The following is a 27,964-nucleotide window of genomic DNA, read 5'->3' on the forward strand; positions in this document are numbered from 1 at the left end:
CTGTTGTTCTGCGTGTGAGAATACAGTCAATAAACACACATTTTACACCGCTGAGAATAGAAATAATAAAACACCATCACAGCCTCGGAATAACAATGAGAGCATCGCCGTTGCTTCGGGCTGCTCACCAGTTAGTTTTCTGATCAGCCACGCAGAACATATTGGTGTACGTGTTCGTCTCACGTTATCTGCTGTGGCCTGCTGGGGACAGGAGCTGCATCCTTGTGTGAATATTTGAAAATTAAAATGTGGAAAAAGTGAACGGAAAGCAAACACAAGGTGCATTTGGTCCAATTAGGTGTCATTTCGGAGGGAGTTTTTGGGCCTTGAAGGGCTTTTGAGGACAATATGATGCACAAAGCTGCATACATGTGTGCCTCAAACACACACTCCTGAATGCTTGGAGTGCATGTAATTTTTCACCTGATTGATCCTGCAGGCCAGAGGAGATGAGTCGCACTCCCCTGCCAGGTTAACAGGCCCAAGACCATTTCTAATCCTTTCTGAAGAGCTCCATGGGAAATGACAAGGCAGGAAATCAAACCACAGTTTCCAGCGTTTCACATTTTGTGAGGCAGCCAAACAGGACATTTTCAGATTTCACACGCTTAAGTTTCCTGCACAAAAGTCTTACTGAATTTTCTTGTGATAATACATGAATCCTATTCACCTTTTTTTTTTTTTTTTTTTTTTTTTTTAAAGGAATGGATCAAATTTTTACATGCATTTTGTTGGAGCAAAATCTCATTCTACCAGGAAAACAGACTATGTGAGATAACTCCTGCGCATTCGTTGAATGACGCGATAGGAGAAGGTATTTAGGTCTCATTAAACATGTTTATTTAACAACAGATTGAATGTAGTACAGAGCTCTGGGTCCAAACTTCTATCTCTGACAACAACAGAGTTCGTGTCAGTTCACCAAGTCTGACTCACTGTTCTTCCCCTGACCCCGCCTTATATCTGGTTTCACAGGTGCGTAAGCATTCAGGGTGTGTCTTTCTTCTGGTTGGTTGTCTTCTGTGCATCTCACCCCCTCCTTTGCGTATGAGCAGCCGTCTTATTGTCCTGATCTGGATGCTCCGAACCTCACAGCCATGAAGATGGTTCCCCTCTCTTTGTAGGGGAGGATGAAACCTCAGCAGTTGTTCTTATCTGTGGAACAGAGTCTCCAGCACAACCTTGAAACAGAGTCTCCATCATAACTTTTCACCTAGAATTTTTGCACTCTTGCATACCTCCCTTATTTAGTATTTTTCCATCTTTATAGACAGTGTAAAACATCATCATAAACAGTGTAAAACTTTAGAAATATGATTCTATAAAAGCAAGCAATTAGTATAAAACTGTTAGTATAAGAACTCCATTTAGAAATATCATAAAAAATCCCACAATTTTGATAGTAGAAGCTTGTTATAAGATTACAGAAATGTATCAGTGACTCTATGGAGCTTTTTAGTCTTTGTTTTGTGTTTTACATGCAGTCAAAAAATTCTGAACTTGGGCCAATTTTAGGGGAAATTTAAGTGAGAATATTCTCACAATTCATTGATTTTTGAAAATACACGACCTTTTTCTGTCAGGAAAGCAAAAATGATTAACGCAACTGTATTCATCAGTATGGTAAATTTGAATCTATAGAAAGCAGGTGTTTAGCTTAGCTTAGCTTAGCATCGAGATGAACAAGGAAAAAAAAAGCTAGACTTTCTCAAAATGCAATGAAACCACTTACGATGTAAAAATTACATGTATTTATTGGTACCTTTTTTTCCAAAAATAATGTTATTTTTTTCTCTTCTTAAAAACATTTTGACAGTTTGTGGAGATCAGAAGAAAACACCACTATCCAGACTTCTTTACTCTATATTATGTCAGTAAAAAGATTTAGTACAGTGCTGTAAAAAAAGTATTTGCCCTCTGCAACAGACATCTTCTGTTTTTACAGACTTCTCATACTTAAATGTTACAGGTTGTTGAGATAACCCACAAAATGCAGTTTTGAAATGGTGATTAATTAAAGATTTATTAGAAACCTACATCACCCAAGTTACAAAGTAATTGCCCCCCATAAACCTAATAACTGGTTTGACAGCAACAGTTAAATGTTTGTTTCAGCTTGTGATCAGTCTTTCACATCACTAGGGAGGAATTCTTGTCCACTCTTCTGTGCAGAACAGTTTTAATCCAGTCATCAGTGATCTGTCCTTTTGAGGTCTTTTCACAGCATCTCAGTTAGATTCAAGTCCAAACTTCAATCCAGCCACTCCAGAACCTTCATTTAGTTCTTTCTGAGCCACTCAGAGGTGAACTTCCTTGTGGTCTTTGGGTCTTTGTCTTGCTGCATAAACCATTAGTGTTGAGCTTTAGGTCATGAACAGATGGTGGATGTTCTCCAGGAGGATTTTCTGATAGAGAGCAGAATTCATGTAAACGACTTTTGCTTTTTCAGAGCCTTTAGCTACTTCACAATGAAGACAGGTTCTATCTAGTGATATTTAGGTTCAACAAGCCTGGCAGTAATCATATGTGAGTGTGGATGGTGGAACTGAACCCAACTGATGAATGAATTTGGTCATTTGGCAGATTGGTAGCTAAGGGGGCAATTACTTTTTCACAAAGGACAAGATGGACTGGACAGTATTTTTCTTTTAATAAATGAAATCATCATCTAAAAGCTGCATTTTGTGTTTTCTTTGGTTATCTTTTTCTTATATTGAAATTAGTTTGATGATCGAAAACATTTAAGTGTGACAAATATGCAGAAATAGAAGACATTTGTAAGGGGGAAAATACTTTTTCACAGCACTGTATGTCCTCCAACTTCCACTCAGATTTTGCAGTTTGCATGCCAGCAGACTTATTAGTCATTTTGATGGACAATCGTCAGAGCAGTATTTTTTTTATATCTTTTTAAAAAAATAATTGTTAATGCTGGTCCTTTACTACTGAGTTAGATGTTGAGTTTACCTTAGGTTTGTAAGGTGACAGTCACTCAAACTGTTTCTACAAGTGGCAAAAAAATAGTCAGTTCTGTTTTAAAATAGTTTATTGCACAAAACCAAAACTGCTTCTTGAAATAAGATTTGAGAAAGGACTTGAAAATTAAAGTGCATCAGATTTTGTCTGATATAAATTAGTACATGTGTGATTATAACATCTAATCACTGTAGAATTAAAGGCTTAATATGCTAATGATGATCTCAAACTTTCAAGCACCTTTATAATGCCCACAGCAACAGTCACAACATAATTAAAATAAGACAACAGAGCAAATCGATATATTTAATTCACCTTGAGCCCTACATGGATTGATTGGTAGGCAGTCTGTCTGATGTGGTTAAATTATAGGTAAAATATTACCCCCTTGAATCGCTGTTAAATGCCATGAAAGCAACACAGTCCTGTGAGGTCGATGTGAGCTGAAATTTGTACAAATTTGTGCCAAGTTGCATTCAGCCACTGCCAACGAATGCATGAAGCACCAGGGCAAGAATGGACAGAGCGACGAAGTTAGTGAAGTGGATCAGGTTTTCACTGTTACAAGATAGGCTCGGAGAGTTAGGGTCGCAGGGTCTGGAAGGGAAAGTTGGGAAGGGGGGGAAAGCTGGGAAGGGGGGGAAAGTTGGGAAGGGTGGGAAAGCTGGGAAGGGGGGGAAAGTTGGGAAAGCTGGGAAGGGGGGGAAAGTTGGGAAAGCTGGGAAGGGGGGGAAAGTTGGGAAAGCTGGGAAGGGGGGGAAAGTTGGGAAAGCTGGGAAGGGGGGGAGAAGGTCGAGGAATGGGGGTTCTGAGGGGCAAGTGAAGTTCAAGTCGCTGTCGTTGCCACTGGACACGAAGGAGATGAAACCCGGTGTCATGCCGGTGACGGTGTCGTTGATCCATTCGTGGAAGCTGGACACACGGGTGTAGACGCTAGGGTTACTAGGCTGGGCGCAGCCGATGCCCCAACTCACAACGCCACTCTGGATAAAGGTGGAACCACTCTTGGACATCAGCGGCCCTCCAGAGTCTCCCTGTCACAATGAATTCACAGCGGTTGTCAGTACGTAGGGGTCCTCGAAAACACAAAGTCTGCAGTTTAGGGTGCAAGTTATCCAGAGTTTAAAATGTTGCGGCAATGGTTTTACAGACTCACATCACTCTTCATATGACAGTTGTGATCTTGACCTCAAGTTTGACTTGGTAAAATTATATCACAGGTCAGATCCAACCTGCCGAGGCATGAATCTCCTTTGGTGACTGTGTTATAGTATGACACACTGGAAATAAATATACAAACAACAAACTAACAAGCTATTTGCATGTCTGACTGGGAGGCATCAGAAGACTTCTATCAGATACCTGAACCACCAATCCATCGATGAGTCCCCAGTCTAGTTAGCCTAGCTTAGTATCAGAATGAAGGAAAAGCCTTCCAGTGTCTCTGAAACCATTTTGTTTACTCGCTGTACATCTAACAGTCCTGTTTGTTCCAGACTCATTGACAAGTTTTTGTTGTAGCATGGCTGTGTTTTTAATGCAATCTCACTCAGCGACCTGCAGATATCTGTGCAATGACACACTGTATGCTGTTTAGAAGCCAATCTAGTTGTTTGACCTGTTGCTCCAATAAGCACAGTCTGTTTTAGTGACATGACGGTACTCCCAGAAATTGAGGAATTTAATTTTATGCATCTCTCCAGCTGCGCTAATTATTTTCAGAAGTGATTTGTGCCAAGCTAGTGTTGTTTTGCACATTTCAAGGTGGTGAACTTGAGTCCATTTAATATAAAAGCTGCCAGTAACCTGTTCTGCTGATTTCCCCGCTTTCCTCCATGCAAAGAAGTCAACAAGGCATTACATAACAAATACTCAGGAAGTAGTGGTCACCTGACATAAGTTCCTCCCTCCACCGAGGCGTCCGGCGCAGATCATATTCCCTGTGATGTTTTGAGGCTGGTGGTAGCATTGGCACTCATTGTTTCCCATGATTGGTGCATTTATTCTCTGCAGAGTTCTGGCTGGGGTATCGAAGTAATGTAATCGGAGAGATTTCAAAACAGTTTGTCAGTAATTCAGGAGCAGTACTGAATTAAAACTTTTGCATTTTGTTGCTTACCAGTGGGGTCATTATCTGTGACCCAGCTGCTGATCCCGTTGTAGAAAGTGCTGTCTGCAGCGGCCAAGCAGATGGGCTGAATGTCGGTGGTAAAATTCACTGGAGCCGCCAGCTTCAGCAGACAGATGTCGTTCTCGAACGTCACCGAGTCGTACAACGGATGGCGTACGATGTCGGCAAGTCTCCAAGTGGCTTCATTGTCGAGTCCCAGATGGACCACTGTGGTGTTGAGGTCAGCACTTAAAGACAAAAATGATTGATTGTGCAAATAAGTCGACATTCTTTGCAAGCAAAGTGAATCCGTATCCGTGAACAAATATTTTCTTGTGTTCTTTTTACTATTACTGTGATCTAACATTAATTAATGAGCTTTACAGACACTATCAGTTGGGTTTTCTTACCTTTAAACAGACCAGCTCTTTAGGTTTTTATGCTAAGTTAGGCTAACCAGCTGCTGACTGTTCATATTTAACACACAGAATTCACGATAACACCAGCTGGAAATAGATTATTAACTATGACTGAGATATTTAACATCTTTACCTGCAACACAGCTCGGGGGGAAAAGTCTAATGAAATGACAATTAATTTCGAGTTTCCAGCATTACAACTTCTACAGAGCTCTGGCCGGTGTGGCATCAAGCTACTGCTAGCGTTGGGGCTTCAGTTCCAGAGATGAGTGCACGAAGACTGTTGTGTTCATTTTTGCAGCCAACAACAAATTATTTTGACATTTTGCTTGTGGCTTAGACATTTTAGGGAAAGTAAATAAACCTTCAGAAGCAGTGACGGGGCAGGATTATATGAAGTTTGAGCTAGACGACTACTGTTTTCTCAGATTCTATGCAATTATTGAAGAAAAATTCTTACTTTCCTGTTAAACTGAGAAGGTATCTATTAGAGACTGGCTAGAGGAATGGGCCTGTTAAGCGTCTTTCATTTTTATAGTTTTTAATTTACACTTTGAAGTTTCTGAGATGCACATAACAATTTAATCACTACAGTAGACCTTTAAAATTATGGAGATGGGGAAATGGAGCCGATAGGGGCCTGAAAATGGCACTTTAAAGTTCATCGTTGTAGATTTTGTAATGGTTAATCCTAAAAATGTAAAGAATTTTGGGACATTCCAGAACTGGAGGACATCAATTTTCAAATAGTCCATGTACAAAATCCTAAAACATGCAGTTGCTGTGAAATGTACTTGTACTGAGACCAAAACTAAAAAAAACTAGGGGCAAAGAATGTTTTAACATATTTTTAAAAACACCAAATAAGTCTGGAGTTCCGCCTAAAATGACATTTTTCTCTTGTCCCACCCACCTGATCACCAAATTGAATCTCAAATAAAACAGTCAAAATTACATTTAAATCTTTTTTTGGCCATTATTTTTTATTGATGTGTCTTGTACGGTAGCCGAGAGGTGCAAACCAAAGTTACATAATGCAAAACACTTTTACAACCTCCAAGACAAATTTACAAGCGACAAAACACTTTTACAAGTCCAAAAACACTTTTACAAATCCAAATTTACATAATGCAAAACGCTTTTACAACCTCCAAGACAAATTTACAAGCGACAAAACACTTTTACAAGTCCAAAAACACTTACAAGTCCGAAAACACTTTTACAAATCCAAATTCCAAATTTAAATAATGCAAAACACTTTTACAACCTCCAAGACAAATTTACAAGCGACAAAACACTTTTACAAGTCCAAAAACACTTACAAGTCCGAAAACACTTTTACAAATCCAAATGTAACCGGAAAGGGAATGTCCCAACTCAGGGGTTGAAGCGGAAGTGACGACGAGGAGCGGCTAATGCAACGGACAACGAGCGGGTGATGTTTTGCCCGTTTTGTGGGGAACATATAAACCGATTGACGCGGTTTTGTTTGTCGTGTGGTCGGTCTTTAGAGTGTTTAAATGGCGCAGATCAGACCGACAGAGTACATTAGCCGCTCCTCGTCGTCACTTCCGCTTCAATCCCGGAGTTGGGACATTCCCCTTCCGGTTACATTTGGATTTGTAAAAGTGTTTTGTCGCTTGTAAATTTGTCTTGGAGGTTGTAAAAGTGTTTTGCATTATGTAAATTTGGTTTGCACCTCTCGGCCACCGTACTCTTGTAATTGTGGGAACATTTTTTAGTCATCACAATATTTTAAATAATTATTTTGCGTGGAATGTGTATCCCATACCAACTCTGTTAGCATAACCTTTTTATCTGGTAGAAGAACAAGAAAACAGTGAATCAGATGAAACGCTGGAATTAACGTCATCAAACAGTTTTCCAAAAGAATGGCTAGAGCAACGTTATGACCTTTAAGAACTTGTTGTCAGAGCAAAACAAACGAAGAGGCGAAGTTCATTGCAGCACGTGCAGTTAAAGTTATGTGCAGCATTTTATCGCCACCATCGCTGGACGACTCACGGTGAGATGCAGTGTGCAGCTGTGAGTATCCACTCGTTGCTGATTAGAGAGCCACTACAGGAAACACTGCCGGACACGTTGAGAGCGGCCCGCCACGGCCAGCCTCCCGGAACTGCACTTTCATTTTCCACGATTGTGCCATCGAGTGTAGCCACACCACATGCTGACAAAAGAGAAGAACCCAATGAGCAAATATGGAGAGAACATGTGACAAGTTCTAATATATCAGCTGCACAAAAAGGTACCTGCTCCACCCAGATTTAAGTGTACTGAAGCACTTAGCAAATGCTCCAAGTAAAAATATTAGTCCCTTTATTTAGCTGTTAGATCCAGGAACAATGTTCATGTTTAAAGTGAAATCTAACAGCAAATTCTTGAGCTTTACAGAAGTATGTCCATGCTGTCCGATGAACTTGCAGATGTTTCCATCTACAACCATTGGATTTCAGTAAAAAAAAAAAACAAAAAAACAAAAGCAAACTTATGGAATATCTTATTTGAGATACTTTTAATTACCAGCAGTATTTCCTGGAGCATATTGTTTTAACCAGCCCTGATTTTAACGGATTAGTCACCAGTTACATACACTACCGTCCAAAAGTTTGGGGTCAGTCAGGCAATTTCATGTTTGCCATGAAAACTCACACTTTTATCCATGTGCTAACATAACTGCACAAGGGTTTTCTAATCATCAATGAGCCTTTCAACACCATTAGCTAACACAATGTAGCATTAGAACACAGGAGTGATGGTTGCTGGAAATGTTCCTCTGTACCTCTATGGAGATATTCCATTAAAAATCAGCTGTTTCCAGCTAGAATAGTCATTTACCACATTAGCAATGTCTACACTGGATTTATCATTCATTTAATGTCATTTCCATTGAAACAAATTGATTTTCTTTCAAAAATAAGGACATTTCTAAGGGACTCCAAGCATTTGAACAGTAGTGTACATGAATTAAAGTTGCTCTATATTAATTAAAGTTGCTGCATATTAGTGTATTAGTTAAAGTTGCTCTATATTAGTTTAGGTAGTAGTAATAGTAGTAGTTTTGTATACATTTTGTAATATTTATGATGAGTTAAAGCTGTTTTATCTGATTTGAAATTCTTAAAATGTGAATCTGGATACATTTTAATATATATATATATATATATATATATATATATATATATATATATGTATATATATATATATATATATATATATATATACGCACGCACGCACACTTCATACATGTATATTCTTTTTTTGATTTTGTGCAGTTTACAATCCGTAAATGGGATGTTTGCAGTTTTATAGTGTAGCGTACAGATTGGAAAGTGTTTTAATTCGGTGTTTACAGTGTCTGTTTTATTCACTGTTGTCATTTCACTCTGACAGACGATGACAGACGAACATGGCAGAAATCCAACTTATCCAATTTGATACATTGCCACACCTTGTGTTAATGTAAGAGACACAAGAGTTGAAAGTATCATTGCTGAAACATGAAACCTGTGTGACGGGAGAAAAACAAGCTTTATAATTGCTCTTCAGTGCTTACCAGGTTCCTGCGAATGACAACCTGAAACATAGAACAGAAACAGATCCCAATAACAATCCAGACTGTGCTAATGGTAACTTCTGGTGAAACCTCCTAAGCAAATGTAGGAACTGTCAACAAGTACTTCAAAGTCACCTCTGATACTGATGATGTAGAATCGTAAGAAATTTTCTATAACATGAACTAGTTTAACATTTTAACAGCTGCTTCTGATCGATTCTTGTGATCAGCTGAGATGTAAAGTAAGCAAAATGTGATGTTGGCCTCCCAGAATGTTTTGAGAGCAGGGAGACCTTGTATTTTATGGTTTCAGCTGGTTGCAAATGGATGAACTTTTCAGGTGTTTCAACTGTTGTGCTTAGTTTACAATCGTGTCCCTTCACTGGCATTAAAAATAGGATGAAACTAGTAGAAATGTCATATTTCAACATCTACTTCCATCATTTTGCACTCTTTTCTGTTGTGGACTTCACATGAGAATCTATTGGCATTAATGTCATGGATGTAGCTGCACCAGTTGAAAATGGAGAGCCCCAAAACACTAATTAGAGACAAAAACTTAACAGAAAATGACTGAACAGTCATTATCTGTAGGAGAAAAAATCGTCACTTGAAATTTCATGATCATGACAGCCTTAATTGTAGCTTTGTTATTTAAAAATCACATTATCATAATGTAAAAATACATACTACGGTTCAAAAGTTAGGGGTCACTCAGAGAATTTAATGTTTTCCATGAAAACTCACACTTTTATTCATGTACTAAGAGTTTTCTAATCATCAATTAGCCTTTCAACACCATTAGCTAACACAATGTAGCACTTTGAGATTTTGCCTAAATGAAAAGTGCATTACAAATAAAATGTATTATTATTATTGAAATAATACAATGTAGCATTAGAACACAGGAGTGATGGTTGCTGGAAATGTTCCTCTGTAACCCTATGGAGATATTCCATTAAAAATCAGCTGTTTCCAGCTGGAATAGTCATTGAATTTGAACATTTTTCTGCTGTAAAAATTGTAAAATTGCATGCTGTGATGTATTCAATCCCTATCAATCCCTTTATAGTAACCTAGTGGATAATGGTAAATAAATATTAAATTGTACTTCTAAGTAATCTTCCAACTTCGATTCAAGCTCACAAAAATTAAAAGTTTGCAACGAAAAGCCTTACCTTTGCAGAAGACGTAGATCACCACAGTGACCCCCCAAATGACCTGCTGGAGACCCATTTTTACATGCAGCCCCGTCGCCTCATCTTAAACCTTATATACCAAATTCTACATCCTGAGCCCCTCCTACAGAGTCGTACACCACCTGCAACTCTCGTTACGTCACTCAGCATCGCCCGATGATAAAAAAGATGATCAAACCTGTTGGTTCTGATGCCTGAGGTTTCGAGTCATAAACATTTACAAAAGCAACACGTTCTGATTATAACATGGAGGTGAACGAGGTGAAGCCTGATTTTCCACACAGGTCTAGTGCTTATGTGGGATTTCGATGATATTTCTAAATGGAGTTCTTATACTAACAGTTTTATACTAATTGCTTGCTTTTATAGAATCATATTTCTAATGTTTTACACTGCCTATAAAGATGAAAAAATATTAAATAAGGGAGGTATGCAAGAGTGCAAAAATTCTAGGTGAAAAGTTATGATGGAGACTCTGTTTCAAGGTTGTGCTGGAGACTCTGTTCCACAGATAAGAACAACTGCTGAGGTTTCATCCTCCCCTACAAAGAGAGGGGAACCATCTTCATGGCTCTGAGGTTCGGAGCATCCAGAGCAGGACAACAAGGTGGCTGCTCATACGCAAAGGAGGGGGTGAGATGCACAGAAGACAACCAACCAGAAGAAAGACACACCCTGAATGCTTACGCACCTGTGAAACCAGATATAAGGCGGGGTCAGGGGAAGAACAGTGAGTCAGACTTGGTGAACTGACACGAACTCTGTTGTTGTCAAGGATAGAAGTTTGGACCCAGAGCTCTGTACTACATTTAATCTGCTGTTAAATAAACATGTTTAATGAGACCTAAATACCTTCTCCTATCGCGTCATTCCACGAATGCGCAGGAGTTATCTCACATAGTCTGTTTTCCTGGTAGAATGAGATTTTGCTCCAACACTTAGCAGTGAGGAAATGGAAACTACAAGGTCAATAAGTGGAAAAACAATCATCATCTTCACGGCATGTACAATGCCATGACTTTGTCACATTATCTAGGTTATAAAAGCCACTAATACTCAGATTTTTTTTACATTTTCATCCAATACTTGATTTGTTTTTGTAGTCAGAAAACTGAGTAGCAAATTTACACTATCTACATTCAACATTTGTACATTGTTTACATAGGACATTTTGTATTTTAAGTATTGTTCTTATTGTTCATTTTTATTTCCTGCACATTTTTGCTTATTTATTTGCATTTACAGTGGCGGGAACTTTTACTTTTTCTGCTGTAGCAACCAAATATTCCTATTCTGTTCTGTTTCTTCTTTTAAAACTTTGTCTTGCTTTGCAAAAAGGACTGAGTCAAGTATTTAAAAATGGCTTTTTAAAACTCATTATTAGAGTCTCATCTTACAAATTGAACCTGCTGTTGCAGCTTTACTTGCTTTGAACTCAGTAGGAAAGTTTATGATGGAAGTTTGAGACTCTTGCAAGAAAAGAACCCGCCTGCCGGTTTTCATTACCTGCACTTTCTACGTGATTGACAGTGAGCTATTTTGGAATTGCCCTGTAAAAAGTGATGCACCTTCTGTTCTCAAGTCTGCAGTTTTAGTGGATTGAGGTGTGGCTTCACCTTTAGCATCGTCATGTATTACTCATGCCAGCTCAGATTTTTTCTGATGATATGATTTTTAGGTGTAATTGGTGCACTAAAAGATCAGAATGTACGTAGTTTGGTTGACTGACGTCTCCAAAAACTCAAACTAGAAACATTCAAAGCTCAAAAGCATTCATCATGTCTTCTTGTTAATATTTTATTTTTTGATTCTTTTGTTCAGACATTCGGTGAATAGATAGATTTTAATTACCTTTCTTGGCAGTTTCGCGAACATTCTCGGATTCCTCAGAAGTATCTCACTGACAGCGTGACATGTCAGCTGGCAGGTTTTGACAGCAGGCATTTGAAGCACGCCCAGTAGAGTCGCCAGAGAGGGTGTGGTTAATCCGTATACAGTCTACAAGTTAGTCCGGCGAATCTGGCAACTCTACTGGGCGTGCCGCAAATGCCAACTGTCAAAATCTGCAAAACAGTCATGTCTATTAATGAGTTTAAGAGCATCATAAAGAATGCAGTGCAGGAAGAATATCCGTGTTTTTCTTGAGAGGTCGTGTTCAGTCTATTGGTTGTTTGTGTATCATGTTCTCTAAAACTTGGAACTCTTGTACGGCTACTGCCTTGGCAGGGATGGGACTTCCTGGTTAAATACTGGTAAATAAATAAAGAAGGAAAGCACTCAGAGCGCAGTACTTCACCAAGGCTGTTCATTCCTCCATATTGCATTGTCAGAAATGCAGCATTTTCCTTTTTAGAAATGCAGCATTGGTTTATTAGTTATTGATGATCAGAAATCACAGCACTGTAGAATGTGGTCATTTAATATAGATGTACCCACAAACAAAATGACCTTGCGCTGAACACAGGTGTGTGTTATGCATGTGTACGAGATGTATGGATATTGAATCATGTGACCTAAATATGTAGCAGGCAGCAGGAATTGATGAGACTCAGAAACACCCCCATAATTTAATCAGTCGTTCCTTGTATCATTTCTGATGGATAAGTCCTGATAAATCCTCAGTGGTGGATTTGTAGCAGGATCACAATCATGTGATCATCAGCAGGCAGCTGATGTAGTGTTCACTTGTTGTCATAGTTACAGTGACATCGTGCCGCTATCTCACAATGATACAGAAATCTTTAACAAATCCGTGGATCCAGACTATAAGCTGCATCACTGCTAGAATCTAATCACTTGGTCCTTGTGTCATTTCTGACCTTCCCTGAAAATTTCATCCAAATCTGTTAGTCCATTTTTGACTAATGTTGCTAACAGACGGACAAACCAACGGCGATCGTCACGTAGCTCCACCGTGTTCCTTGGCGGAAAAATAAATCTCAAGTATTTTTGTTCGAGCTTTAGCCTGAGCAATTTTTTAAAAGGACAGCAGCTCAGACTTCCAGATTGAGGCTGTAAGTCCCCTGAGAGATTCCCACAGACTGTCAGACCAGCAAACACACACCGCTTAGTCTCAGACGGGACATTTTAGGATGTTTTTCCGATTACCTGCTTGTAATGTGTCACTTTCCCGTCATGTAAACTGCCGAATAATGCCGCTTATTTTCTGGGTTGCTTTAGGATGCATCTGCCAGATTCATTTCATTTCCAAACCTTAAAAGTTTTGGATCTGCTCGACACTCTTATCATACAAAAAAAAAAAAATCAATAAAATCATAACTCATTTTATTTTGTCTATGCTTTAGATGTTCAACAGGGAATCTTGTGGTTTCAGTGCATAAAGACTATTTTTAAGGTTTTCTATCGTGTCCACTGTCTGATAAATTATATGGAAGGTTTCTGTGTTTGCACACAACATACTGAAGGTGGGTTGTCATCTCTTATTTCATGTGAACTTTTTTCTTTCTCATTGTTTTTATTGCAGTTTTTACATTTTAATACAGAACAATGTCTGCAACAGATGCAAACAAAAACAAAAACAAACAAACAAACAAAAAGTACAGTACAACTCTGACTTGTGGAAATAATGGATACAAAATTTATAGGAGGTGGTGGATTCCACATGATGAAAATTATTTCAGTTGTACAAGATTCCTTTTAGAAGGGTGGAGGAAAGGTCAAGCCCGATATAGTTCAGGTATGGACGCCACACTGAAGAATTAGTCCACACTAGAATGCATGATACTGGTGAGATATTCTAGAGGGATCAGTTCAGAAATAATCTTTTGCCATCCGCTTACAGAGGGGGCCTTGTCACTGATCCACTGCAAAAGAATATTTTTTCTGGCTGCAAATGTTAAAATATTCTAAAGTCTCTTGCTGGTTGATGTTCTTGCATGGTTACTTGGAAGTCCCAGGATCAGAGACACAGGGTCCATGTCTATGTTAATGTGAAGAATACTTTCCCGGATAATTTCAGTCCAGTATTGTTGAAGTTTATGACAAGACCAAAAACAATGAGTCAAGGTTCCCACATTAGTTTTACACTTGAGACACAGAAGGGAGAGAGAGTAATTAAAGAGATGCCTTCGGTGAGGAGATACATGTAATCTATGTATAATTTTAAGCTGTATTGCTCTTGCCCAGGTGCATATTGAAATCTTTTTTGCATTAACCCAGATGGAGTCCCATGTTTCTTCATCTAAGGTGACTGACAACTCTTCTTCCCACACACCCCTCACCCTCCGTGTGTCAGAAGCAGATAGTCCATTAAGCACATGATAAAGTGAGCTCAGAGACACCTTAAGTTTCTGTAGAAACAGCATTCTCTCAATGGCAGATATTTCAGGATGAACAATAAGGGTTGTACTATGGGTAATGTAGTGTCTCATTTGCAAAAAACAAAAAAAATCTTGTTTAGTCAAATTGTATTTGTTAGTGAGTTCAAATGACATAAGGCTATCATTTGAGAACAGATCAATGAGTGACTTAATATCCTTATTACACCATTGTTGAAAACCAGGGTCTGAACAGCCTGGCAGAAAAGCAGGGTTATTTACAATTGTGGTGAACATAGATGTTAGACTTGATCTGCCCTCGAGACGGCATACAAGCCGCCATGCTTTTAGAGTATTAATGGTTACAGGGTTAGTACAATAAGCTTCAATTTCTTTAAAGTTTTTAAGAAATAATAGATCATTCAGTCTGCACCGTGACAATGCTGCCTCAATATCCATCCATATCGAAGCTTTACCCTTAACACAGTCATTTATAAATCTTAAGTGAGCGCAAAGCTGATAGATTTTAATGTTAGGCATGTCTAAACCGCCCAGCGAGGCTGGCAGGTGTAATAGTGCCATCTTAAGCCTGGGTCTACGTTCATTCCAAATAAAAGAGCTGAGCCATCCATTTATGTCCTTCAACACCCTTTTGGAAAACAGAACAGGAATCATTTGAATAGGATATAAAAGCTTAGGTAATACATTCATTTTAACAAGGGCTATACGACCTAACCAAGAGATAGGGAGAGAGACCCACCATTCCAGATCCTCCTTAATATTGTGAAGTAGAGGCACAAAATTAGCTTTGTATAACTGATCAAAAAATGGAGTAATAGAAATACCCAAATATTCGAACCCGTTGGGGGACCATTTGAAGGGAAATGGTGGCATCATAGATGGTATTGTTGAGAGGGCACCAAGGGGCATTGCCTCTGATTTGGCCAAGTTAACTTTGTAACCAGAAAAGCAGCTAAATCTCTTGATCACATCAGTTAGAGCTGGCACTGATGTTTCAGGCTCAGTCAAAAGGATAAGAACATCATCAGCATATAACGTTATTTTATGACACAACTGTCCAACTTGTAAACTGTGTATTGAGGACAATTCCCTTATGGAATTCAGAGTTCCGGCCCTTTATAAAACCTGTCTGATCATCTTTTATTAATATTGGCAGCAGATTTTCTAAGCGAGAGGCTAAGATTTTAGAAAGTAGCTTTCTATCCACATTTATAAGCGCAATGGGCCTATAGGATGCACAAGATTCAGGACATTTCCCTTTTTTTAAATTAAAGATATATTGGCCTCTTTCAGTGTTTGTGGAAATTCTCCTTTTGTGAAAGAATAATTGAACATATTGAGAAGAGGTTCTGCAAGAATATTTTGAAACTGTTTATAAAATTCACAGCAAAAACCATCCGGTCCTGGCAATTTTCCATTTTGCAATGATTTTATAGCTTTAATCACTTCATTTTTAGTTATAGGACTGTTACGCGCAGTCCTCTGCTCTTCTGACAAACTTGGCAGGCTAAATTGAGCAAAAAAATTGCTCATGAGTTGATCTCCATCCGGAACTTGGTCAGAAGCATACAGCTGTTGGTAGAAACTCTTAAAACAGTCATTTATCAGTTTATTCTCATATACTTTGTGGCCTTCTTTATCAGACACAGCTGCAATAGTTAGGGATTCTGCACGTTTTTTAACATAGTAGGCCAAACATTTTCTGGGTTTATCCCCATGCTCATAAAATCTCTGTTTAGTATATTTAATTTTTTTCTCTGCATCCCTTGTAAGAAAGCAATTTAGAGCTGACCTGAGTGTAGTGATTTCTTCCCACAGGTGTGGTGAAGGAGAATCGATATACTTTTTTTCTTTATTATTATTATTCACTTTCTAAGGACTTTTGTTTTTCCTGATTTGACGCTTTTTGGTTGCAGAGTATGAGATAATTAACCCTCTGGCATAAGCCTTACAGGTTTCCCATAGGATAGAAGAATCTTTGGCTGATGGAGTATTGACTGATAAAAATGCTTCAAGTTCAGTATTAAAATGATTTACAAGTCTCATCCTTGAGAATTATGGTATCCAGTGTCTCCAGTGCCGAGACTGTTGCAGTGACGACTTAGGGTTGATGTCCATTATTACTCTGGCATCGTCGGAAATAATTATACTGGAAATTTGACATGATAAAACTGAATAAAGATCAGTATGTGATAAAAAAAAGGTAATCAATTCTAGTTTGACATTTGTGAGGGGCAGAGTAAAATGTATATTGTTTATCTGAGGGGTGAATACATCTCCAAACGTCAACCAACCCGAACTCAGCACATAGAGCATGAAGCACATTGGCGTGGGGCGAAGAAACCATGGTTCTCTGAGGGAACCAGTCTATAAGTGGATTTAGAATCAAGTTAAAATCACCGCCAATGATAACAGCGGAGTTAGAAAGGAGTGGAGCCAAGTCCAGAAATAATTTAGTAAGAAAAGTGACTGGGTGGGCAGGGGGGAAGTATACATTCATTATCACAATATTTTGGCCCTGCAAAATTCCTTTAACTATAACATAACGGCCCCTTTGATCTTTAACACTGTCGAATATTTTGAATGGCAGATTTTTTTTTATCAACAATGCAACTCCCCCACTTCTTGTTGTAAAGGATGAAAAATACACTTTCCAAATGTCCCTTGCTGTAATTTCAAATGCTCTTTGTCATCAAGATGTGTCTCCTGCAGCATCGCAATGTCTATGCCATCTTTCTTTAGACATGTAAATATCTTTCTCTGCTTAATAGGTTGTGGATACCCCTCACATTCCAGGTACATAGTCGTAGCTTATTCATAATTGGTGTTGTTTATGTATTGAACATAATGGTCCACCACACTCCGAATAAAAATAAAACAAAGAGGTAAGAGAAAGCTGTGTGCAAAAAATAGCATAAGAAACATAACGTCAGAGAACTTTTTAATTACAAGTTTGAGTGACATGACGGACAGTTATGACACAGATGTGGCTAAATGTGTTGCGTTGGCCTGCCAAAGGGCAGAAGGACAGTCATGAAGGAATGAAGATTGTTTTGCACATCATGTGATATTTTAAGCATGATTTTTGTGCACAAAATGTAAAGACTGGTGTTAAATTCTCATCCAGAGGCTGTTTACCGAAACGTGCATTTCTTTTGCAGAAACCTGGAGGAGAACCTGCCAAGATGGACAAAGACGAGGATGGTGAAGACAAAGGCAAGAATAAAAGCAGAGGTATGTAAATTTAAGAGCTAAGAATAGACTGACAAGTTAAGAATTAAGCGAGGTTGATTGTAGGATGACGTGCGGCAGCGATGCTCGCATGTAGTGATGCTGATTATTTGATGCAATCACATGAAACCGCCTCACCCCTCTCAATCACATGGGCAGGGACGGAGGAGAAAATTGATTGGAGGTGAGTTCTGATTGGAGGTGAGTTCTGAATGGGGAATGTGTGCCATTCAACCAAGCACCACATCCTTTATTCCCACCTTCCTTTGGCACACGATTATTTTGGTCACACGGCTAAAGGGAGGGAATGAAAAAAAAACCCTCCACTCAGAGTTTAACTGATGATGCAGCTGGATGGAAAGTGATGAGCCATTCAGGGACAATTACAATCCCCACATTGTCACACTCCTTGTTGCTCCGGACAACAACACTTTAAAATCTAAAACCAGTTGAACAGGAAAAAAAAAATCAGCCTGTGTGTGACAATTAATTCAGAAATCACTCTGCCGTGTCTTTGTTTCATGCAGCTCAGTTAAGAAAAGTTTGTTTTACTTGCATGTACTGGCAATATGCCCAGATATGTGATGAATGAAGTTCTTTATCACGTCATCCATCTAATCATCCTTCTAGATTGTGCTCTTCTGAGGGATTTGCTGTGACTTTGCTTCAAAACTTTTATTTAAAATCTCCAGCTCAGCTGCTGAAAGAAAGCCAAGGCACAAACAAAAACCTAAATCTTAAAGGTGCCACTTAACACTCATTAAGACTCATTACATCTTTGACGAAATGTGGGAGGGAATTTTGGGTGGAGTGTACAAGCTGTTAACATGGTAGATTTCCAAAGGAGTAAACCACAGACAACAATAGTCATTTGTCACACAAAGTTTGAGGTTTTGAAATTTTATTTTGGTACAATCAGATTTTTTTGTCTCCCCACTGGTGGCTGTTAAGGAAGGAGGGATTGTATGTTTTCCTGTTGTCATTAACGCAGTATCTCAGGAAGACTTTGAAGGAATTTATTGAAATTTGTTTACCAGGACTCGAGGATCAATTAATGTTTGGTATCTGGATTTTTGTTTGTACTGTGGTTCTTTTTTACACAGTACATTTTATACTTCTCTTTGCTGTAATGCTGCAAAATGTACCCACTGTGGGGACTAATAAGGGCTTATCTTATCATATAGTGACTTATATCATTATATTTTTCTGCTTCTGTTGGTTAAAATGTGCCACAGACATACACTTGACTATTATTTCCAATAGATATTCATGTTTCTGTCAGGAAGAGTTGCAGTAACTTTGGTTTTCCTTTAACTTTAACAATTTAACCTGTTAGCATTGAGTTGCAATCATGCTAACATGCTAATATGCTAACATAATGATTATATTTCTGTGAAGTTGTGAGCATCCACAAATGTGTATAAAATCAACTGTTAAGCTGAAATAAATAATGTTACTAGCAAATCTAATTTTCTACCAACAGACTTTAACAAAACTCTCATCGTAGCGACAGTAATTTTTTCTCATTATCGTCTTGAGTTGTGGATTTGTAACATCTAAGAACTTAAATGACAGATTTTTAATAGTTTCCTTTTAATCCCACCAACACCTGGAGCTGAGCGTCGCCATTGTTTGCTGTAATTCCAACTGTGTTCCCTGAAACGTCCTGGCGAGCCGCCACCTTCCCTTCCGTCACCGTAGCCAAACATGCAGCCAAGTCTCCGACACATACGTCTCCTGTACCTTCAGCAGGCCTTAGTGAATCACATGCACCGCTGATTTGCATATTTCTCTCCCTTCACTTCCTTTCCCGGCAGCAACATCCTGATTGACTTGTTTTTTTAAATGCAAATGAACCCCGTGCTCTTCTGTAAATGAGGAAGTTATAAAGGATCTCGGTAGTGATTGCAAAGCTTTGGTTGCTTTTTATCTGGGTGTTAATTTGTTGAAAAAATAAATAAAAAATGACCAGAGAGCCAAAAACTACAAGATGAGCAGGTGTAGCAGTCATTCAACTAAAGCCTTTACTGTAGCTGTGTTATAAAAATGATCCATCACAACTCAGTTTAATAAAAAATCCAATTAGAAATCATATAAATAAGAGATTGAAAGACTTTTTTCATCTTTGACAGTTGTAGTAGTGACTTTTGTTAATGCAGCGATCGTCATCTGCACATCTATGCCCACATCTGAGCTTTAACTGAGCTTTAATACTGCCATCATAGCTGAAAAACTACTGCTCCAGAGAATATCAGTACCTGCCTGTAGCTCATGTTAAAACCCATTTGTTGAGCTTTTATGGGGTCTTGCTCCCCTTGCGGCTCTAATTTTCAGTATTTTTTCCTGAATGGTTTATGTTTTGGAATGATTTGGATGGATTCTTTTAACTCAGATGTTCATTTTTAATGTCTGAAATTATGTTTTGGCAGAATTGATATCTGGTGTAAGTGGACTCTAATTGACAGATAAATAAATTCCCACTATATCCAAAGAATCCCCAGTTCAGTATAAAATGTGCAAAAATATCTTATATTTAAGATTATTGATGCCACTAATACTTTGATCCCTATGATGGGAGCAAATAATCAGAATCCTGGGAAATCCTAAAAAATACTGAGGGCTGTTTAAGTGGGAACGCCCTTAATTATGCCTAACTTTAAGTCTTAGTACAGTTTAAATGGGTAAGTTTTATAAAAAATTCACTGCCTCTACAGTATCATGAAGATGCAAATTAGCTATAGAGACCAAAACTATTGTATTTTCCAGGTTGTAAACAGGTTTATTAAAGTTGTAAAATTTAACATTTTTTTCAGCTATGGTGGCTTATGTTTTTGTTTCTTCCTCAGACACAGAAAAACTTTAAAGCCTCTAGTACTAAATTACATATATTTTGCATGTATTTTTCATATAATTTTATTTATTCTTCTTATTGGGCTGTACATATAGGAAGATGATCCACATTTTTTTCAGTTAAACTGAACCAAATCTGAAAGACAATTATAAATTTAATGTTTTTTTAATTTCAATATAACAAAAAGAAAATGAGAACAAAAGACAATAAATAACTTGCTCAAAAAGGGATGAGAAGCAGTCGAAACGTATCTAATCCCACCCCTTCTTTACACAAATGATTGTAAATCTGTTCTTCCTGCTTCTTCAAAATGCTCCCATTTCTAAACAATAATAATAAAAACTGTAATAATAATAGTGAACATCATTTAGAATAAATATACACCATGATGTCCATCTATATTTATACAAAAAGGGCCTAACAATAGCAAAACCCAACAGAAACAAAAGACCCAAATAATAATGCGCATTAATAATTATAGAAAACAAATCATCAAAATGTGTCACAAAAAACATAAAAACATCAAGATTTGGAACAAAACAATAACAAAAGGATGCAAAATTATCAACATGTGACAAAAAACATTCACAAAAAGATGCAAAACAACCATAAAGTTACATGTGACCAATCTGTGACACAAAACAACCACAAAAAAGTAGTAAAATTACCCAAATGTGCCACAAAAACACAAAAGCTGTGGCACAAAAGACCACAAAAAGATGGGAAATGACCAAAATGTGTCCCAAAACATCGACAGAAAGATCAAGACGTGACACAAAACGACCACAAAAACAACCATAAAGTGACACATGACCACACTTTGACACAAATAAATGATTGATAACAGTAATGGTGTTGCTGCAGCATCATTTTAAGGAAAGCCAACTTGAATTTTCTACATTTCCCAGCTTTAATTTTTGCTTCAGTCAAACATAAAATGAAAAACATCAAACCTAATTTTTGCACTTGAGCAAAAATCTGAGTTTAAAGGAACAACGTATCATCTGTAGTTGATAGAATCCACTCATACTAAAGTAGAAAGACAAGTGAGATTTGTCCAGGACAGTATTTTACCTCAACTCCAGCTCAAATACACTTTTTACAGATATAACCTGCCATCCTACAGAGTGGGTCCAGCCACCCATTGACCCTCAATTTCTCAATCATTTCGTGCTACTTCACTGAAAGCAAATCCACTGACTGATGGCACGAGTTCGACAATTCCTGCCTCCTTAAAGCACTGATTTTTGTAAAATAGCCTCTTTCAAACTTTTCTCTGCCTTGATGTAACTCTGATAAGTCCGTGGCGCTGCTCCGTGACGCATCCTGCTTCCATTTCAGAGCCGTCTGAGTCATTGTAATGGAGACGGCAGTGCTGCAGCTGTCGGCTCATTTATCTCGGCTTGTACATGTGTCTGGTCAATATATCGACCGTCCCTTTAGCCATGCAAACAGCAGCCCTGCTGATAATCCCCGGGCTGATGTTCAGAGCGTGGGTTTGACTCTGTGAGCGAGGGAATAAGAGGTACATATATGTGTGTTTGTGTTTCATCACTTGGCATCTGATTGCTTTTTTGGTGAAGGAATAGAAGATTATGCATCAAGATCTGACAGTGAAAATCTGCCTTCTATTCGGGCATGAGTCAGACGGCCTGAATTCATTTACATGTTGATGCAGGTGCACTTAAATGCAAATTGAAACTGTCTTCAAGAGGAAAATGCTCCATTTGTTGATCACGGAAAGACTTTAAACTACTCATAGCTACACGTAACTGACAAGGACTTCTTGTGGCCTTATTTTTTAACATTTTAATAGTACAGTAGAAAGAAGAATGTGGGTCACAATACTCTGCATATGGTCTTGATCTTGATTTCTCCTGAAAGTCAGAGTTGTTCTGTTTAATCATGAAAGTGTCCTGAAAAGTGTCTAAATTAACCCAAGCTGGAAGTCTTGAAATGCTTACTACTACTAATTATAATAATAATAAAAAACAAAAATAATAATAAAAAATGATTAATTAATTTTATTCAGCCTTCATTGAACTCTTAAGATCATTCAGGACAAATACCTGAAAACAGTGAAAACAGTTCAGTTTTTTGTACAGATTCTCATGCAATGTCCCACCCACAGCACTATCTGATTGGTTACACAAGAAAGAGCCAATCAACAATGAAGGTTTTGTGGAAAAGTTCTATTTTAATTAAATATATGTACAACATCAATTAATCAAGAGCCTGTAATAAAGTTTTCCATTGACGTTTGTGTTATTGCAAATTTTTAATGCTGATTTTCATCTATATGACAAAAATATCTGTCCATCCATCCATCCATCCATCCATCCATCCATCCATCCATCCATCCATCCATCCATCCATCCATCTATCTTCCGTCCGTCGATCCATCCATCCAATAAACAATAAAACACAGCGTGATTCTGAAACGGTACACAGAGAACCAAGTTGTTGGAAGATAAATTCAACACGGTGAAACATCTTTCAACAGTCGCCTGAAAAACTTTGAGTTTGCAGAGATTTTAAAAATGTCAGTAATAACATATCTATAGTATGTAGAGTCACAATGTTTTCCAGGATCAGTAACAATTTTGGGGGAAAAATACATGTATTCAATCCAGGTTTTCCTAATTTTTGTAAAATTTTTAACTGCGTCTTATTGCACAAAAGACATTTCTGAGTTCTCTGCTGTTTCTGTAGAGGTGCAGGACTTTGTTAGTCACTGACGCCTCATTTTCCACTGCAATACAATGTAATAGAAGCAAGAAATTCAGTGTTGAGCTCCTGTAGACAAGCTCCACAGGGAACATCTGTTTTTTTGTGTTTTAGTTGTTGAATCAGAGGTTTTGTGTTGCCCAGCATGGCACCATTGGTTCTATCACGACTGTGGCCTTTCATGAAATTGACCCAGGATCAGATCCAGGATGAGACTGGTTGTAATGACCTCTGGTCTGATGGGAGGGTAACGTCTGGTCTGGATCAGCCTCCAAGGCGCCCTCTTTGGTTGTGTTTGAGAATCCGGAGAGTTTCTCTTTCTTCCAGTCTCCCCATGCTACTTGAACCTGGTTGTGCCTCTGGGTGTGGGACCCTTGGGTGAGGCTGGGAGTTTGTGCTTCAGGGTTGCTGCAGGGTTCAGCAATGAGGAGATTTCTTTACATTTGCACACAGAAAGCTTCAGGTATCTGAAAGGCTTCGCCAGGAATAGAAAAACAGATACACGGTGCTGTGAAGCCAGCAGAGGATATTTTTGGATCAATTTGTTTTGGCCTTTTGAGGCGAAATGCAATCAGATTAGTAGCTAACAAGCTATTTCATGCTGATTAGAAGAACAAACAGGGAACCTTTGCCTTCTTACTGTACAGTCTGTTTACATAGACGGTGGAAGCGAGAGCGTATGAGTGTGCTGTTTAATTGGAGGTGCGACTGAAGGAGTGTTTGTTCTGGAAGCGAGTACATTTTGATAAAGTGTGAGATCCAAACCCAACGAGGGAATGATGTGTGTGACCAGAGGGTTCCGCAGTTGTTTACCAAGTTTGTCTGTTTTTGGTTCCTGTGTGTTCTCACGCTGAAATGATTCATGTCGGCACATTGTTTCCCCCTGGGACGTGAATGTGTGCATGAATGTGTGTTTACAGGATAACATTATCGCTTAACCAGCAATGAATTCATCCTAGTAAGTACTACCTGTGTATCCTGTGTCTGGACACGTCAAAATTAATCAGAATGTTATCGGTTCAGGTAAAGGGATTTATTGTTTAGTGGCAAATGGAACATAAAAGTGATAAAGAACACAAGACTGGTGGATGTTGCCAAATCAAAGAACGGAATAAGAATGTTGAAGAAGTCAAAAGATCTGAGGCCAACAACAGAAGATATTCTTACACTCCTAAAAGGGTTTGGGAAGAAGGACTGATTCTTATATGGTATGGAACTAAGAATGGCCACTGAAAAGGGATTTCTGACTGTTCACTACAAAAGGTGTTGCAGTTATCCTTTGAGAATCTCCACATATTCTCTATAACGTATTCGATATTAAACCTGCCGACGACCCAGCGAGGTGTTTTGTGTTTTCTTAGTTAGGCAACATAGCAGATTTCCACAACAGTTCACTGCCGCTGTTTGTGAGATTTGTAACTAAAATGTAGAAAATCAGCAAAGTTACCCTTTAAAGTTTAAAATCAAAACATGGAAAATGGAGAATTGGGTTTAATTCTCGGGGCAGATGTTTGAATTTCTCTTTGTCTTGCTGTCTCTAGTCAAACACAACCACAGAAAGCCTTGATATGATTGGAAAAAGCCGAAACGATCGCAACCAATTCTGACTTTCTGCCGCTCTGTGAGTTCCCAGCTAGTGTTGATGTGTTCAGATTTAGACTCAACAGCAGGGAGGCGTTTGGATTTCAGCCTAACGAAGACAGACACACTTTATCACACACAAACACTACATGACATTCAAGTCCTTTCATGGCTAATTAAACATATTCAATAAAATCTTCTTTTAAGGCTGTTCTGCTGGCTCATTTCTGCAAAAAAAAAAAAAAAAGCTCAACAAATTAGCCACACAGGGGAGCCGGCGATGCATGATTGAGAGTTTGTGTTTGTCGCTGCCTATTTCTTTTTTCTTCTTTCTTCACCTCTCAACGGTTTGCCTGCTGTCTCTTCAGGCCTGAAGTGTGAAGGCGCCGCTGACACATTTACAATTTGGAACCACTTTCAGATTGCTCTGCATTGCAGCTTTATAAAAAAAGAGAGAACTAATGAAAATTTGAAACCTGCAATAAGGTTTTGAGCTTACAGTTGAGGAAAAATAACTTCAAATGACTGTCGAATGGAAAGGCGGTAGGCATGTTGGAAGTCAGTGGCTTTCTGCTGCCATTATGAGACGCAAGCCAAAAGTTCTGAGAGTTTGCCGGTGGAAATCAAAAAACGTACTTGATTTAATTCTGGATGGTATCCCACAATACAGAGCACCATTTCCTGTTGAGTAAACAGGTCAAACGCCATCTGCAACAGGTGCTCAAACTTCTAAATCAGGTCAAAATCTGACCTTTCAACTTGAATTTCATTTTAAAGGCAGAGGAAGAAGTCAGTGGGATGCAAATATAGTGAGAAGGTTGGAATAAATTCCATTGCGGCATGATTCAGGTAGTTTTTTTCCTGAAGTTTTTGTCCCTCAGGCACCTGAGGAGGTTACGGTAGAACTCTGCCTTGACAGTCTGACCCTGGGGAATAAACCACAGTCCCGTGAAAAAATTATGCATATTTCTCACATTTCAATGTTCCAGATCATCACACTAATATTTATATTTATTGAAAATTAGACGTACATAACCCACAAAACACGAAATGCTGTTTTTAAATAATGACTGATTGAAGATATGTTGAAAATCTATATGAAAAAATAATAGCTCCCCATATCCTAATAACTGGTTGGTCCTTTGGCAGCAGCAACTGCAGTTAAATGTTTGTTCCAGCTTGTGATCAGTCTTTTCCATCACCATGGAGGAATTCTGCTCCACTCTTCTCTGTAGAATAGTTTTCATTCAGTCACATTAGATGGTTTTAGATCATTAACTTCCCTGTTTAGGTCTTGCCATATCATCACATAGCGTCTGTTCTAGATCATGGCATCATGTGCTGCTTTTTCAGAGCCTTTAGCTACTTCACAATGAAGACAGGTTCTATTTAGTGATGTTTAGGTTCAACAATCGTGGCAGTAATCATATGTGAGTGTGGATGGTGGAACTGAAGCCAACTGATGAATGAATTTGGTCATTTGGTAGATTGGTAGCTAAGGGGGCAATTACTTTTTCACATAGAGCGAGATGGATTGGACAGTATTTTTTCCTTTAATACACGAAATCATCATTTAAAAACTGTATTTTGTTGGGTTATCTTTGTCTTATATGAAAATTAGTTTATGATCTGGAACATTTAAGTGAGACAAATATGCAAAAAACCAGAAGATTTCTATAGCACTGTATGGGGATGTTGAAGAAAATGACAGTCATGCTCCTGATGCTCTTGACTTTGTGCACCTTAACTGGTTTTGGAAACATGAAAACTGCTGTTTCTTCTCTTGATGGTAACTGCGGACCCTCGTCTTACCGGAGATGATCCTCCACATGAAGCTTGGATCATACAGTTTCATACAATTTGGATATCGGAGAAGTAGATTATGCTGCCAGGATTACATGATAAAAAACTGGTTGTGTATCTTAATCGGCCTTGTGTTTAATAGACCTGCAGCTCGTGTTATTTGGCGTAAAACTTCTGTTTTTGTAAAGAGTCTGTTTCCTTTGAAGAGAGCAAGATAATAACTTCTGTTCCTGTTTGAATGCGAGGTAAATTGGGGACAGTACTTTAAATACCGTGCACACTTAAACCTTGCCATTGTCATGGTTAGTTGGGTTGTGTCAGTTCCAGAGATTTACCATGAAAGCAGGTGGGAAGGGGTTAGAAAACAGAAGGGACTACCACAGCCTTAAGGTTAGATTTGTTAAATTTCACATGTTTTAAACCTCAATAAAGTGTGATTTTATTCTCCAAACTAATACTAAAAGAGTTTGTTTGGTATTATCTGCACTCAGGAACAAGATCCATTATGTCTAAATCAGATGCATCAGAAGGAGCGTTTATTGAATCGGCACATCAAACTGTATTTTCTGATGCAAAAGTAGCTGCACAACTGATGAAACTTATAAGATTCTCTTGCACAGCCGAAAGCCGTAATGACACTGAGGAGGCTTTGATTACAAGCAGCAGTTTTCGACTCAGTCTGTTCTGCAGCAGGGGATATTTTAATCAGGAGTAAACTGTTAGGCCGTCACAGCTGTTGTGTATTAAACGTGCTCATATTTGTGTCGTGCTTAATTGTTGTTCTTTTTGGAGCGGAGCAAACTCGATGGCGTCAAGCCGTCTTTGTGCACCTTCGGTATGAGCTCATATACCAAAAAGAAATGTGTGAACATAAGAATATTCCTGCCTCGCTGCTGTGTTGCCTCTCTTACTTTCTATCTTGACGTTTTTGTCGGCTTGTTTGTCGCTCAGTCGCCCTCTTTGTGTTTGCCAAATGTCAACAGAGCCAGACATCAGAGCCGTGAACTTTCTCTGTCTGGTTTCAGACTGAAACTTCTGCTGTGTGTCTCTGTTCATGACTCGGTGTTGCATAAAGGGTGGACTACGGTTACTGTTGTATTTAATAGGAATTTTCTGTGTAGGTTGCAGATTGATTATTGTGTTGTGTGTCTGTTTCAAATCCTTTGGGTCAAATCCATCTCTGTGCAGTAATCAG

General features: G+C 38.5%; 1 protein-coding gene and 1 long non-coding RNA gene across 2 annotated transcripts in view; one reads left to right on the forward strand and one right to left on the reverse strand.

Moving 5' to 3' along the window:
• The window catches only part of LOC129348210 (uncharacterized), a 29,433-nt gene extending 11,621 nt beyond the window's left edge, over positions 1 to 17,812 (forward strand). The window contains exon 3 of the long non-coding RNA XR_008600684.1: positions 17,738 to 17,812. This is a non-coding gene — a long non-coding RNA (uncharacterized LOC129348210). The remainder of the gene's footprint in view (positions 1 to 17,737) is intronic.
• Positions 3,029 to 10,376, reverse strand: LOC111562680 (trypsin II-P29-like). Its single transcript, XM_023261352.3, has 6 exons — positions 10,258 to 10,376; positions 9,080 to 9,100; positions 7,531 to 7,693; positions 5,096 to 5,334; positions 4,867 to 4,997; positions 3,029 to 4,010 (listed from the first exon to the last, which is right to left on the reverse strand). Exons 1-6 carry the CDS (start codon positions 10,313 to 10,315, stop codon positions 3,453 to 3,455), a joined length of 1,170 nt encoding a protein of 389 aa, XP_023117120.2. The 5' UTR covers positions 10,316 to 10,376; the 3' UTR covers positions 3,029 to 3,452.
• Positions 17,813 to 27,964: the final 10,152 nt, after the last annotated feature.

The sequence above is a fragment of the Amphiprion ocellaris genome, chromosome 23 (assembly GCF_022539595.1).
Source record: "Amphiprion ocellaris isolate individual 3 ecotype Okinawa chromosome 23, ASM2253959v1, whole genome shotgun sequence".
Taxonomy (NCBI): domain Eukaryota; kingdom Metazoa; phylum Chordata; class Actinopteri; family Pomacentridae; genus Amphiprion; species Amphiprion ocellaris.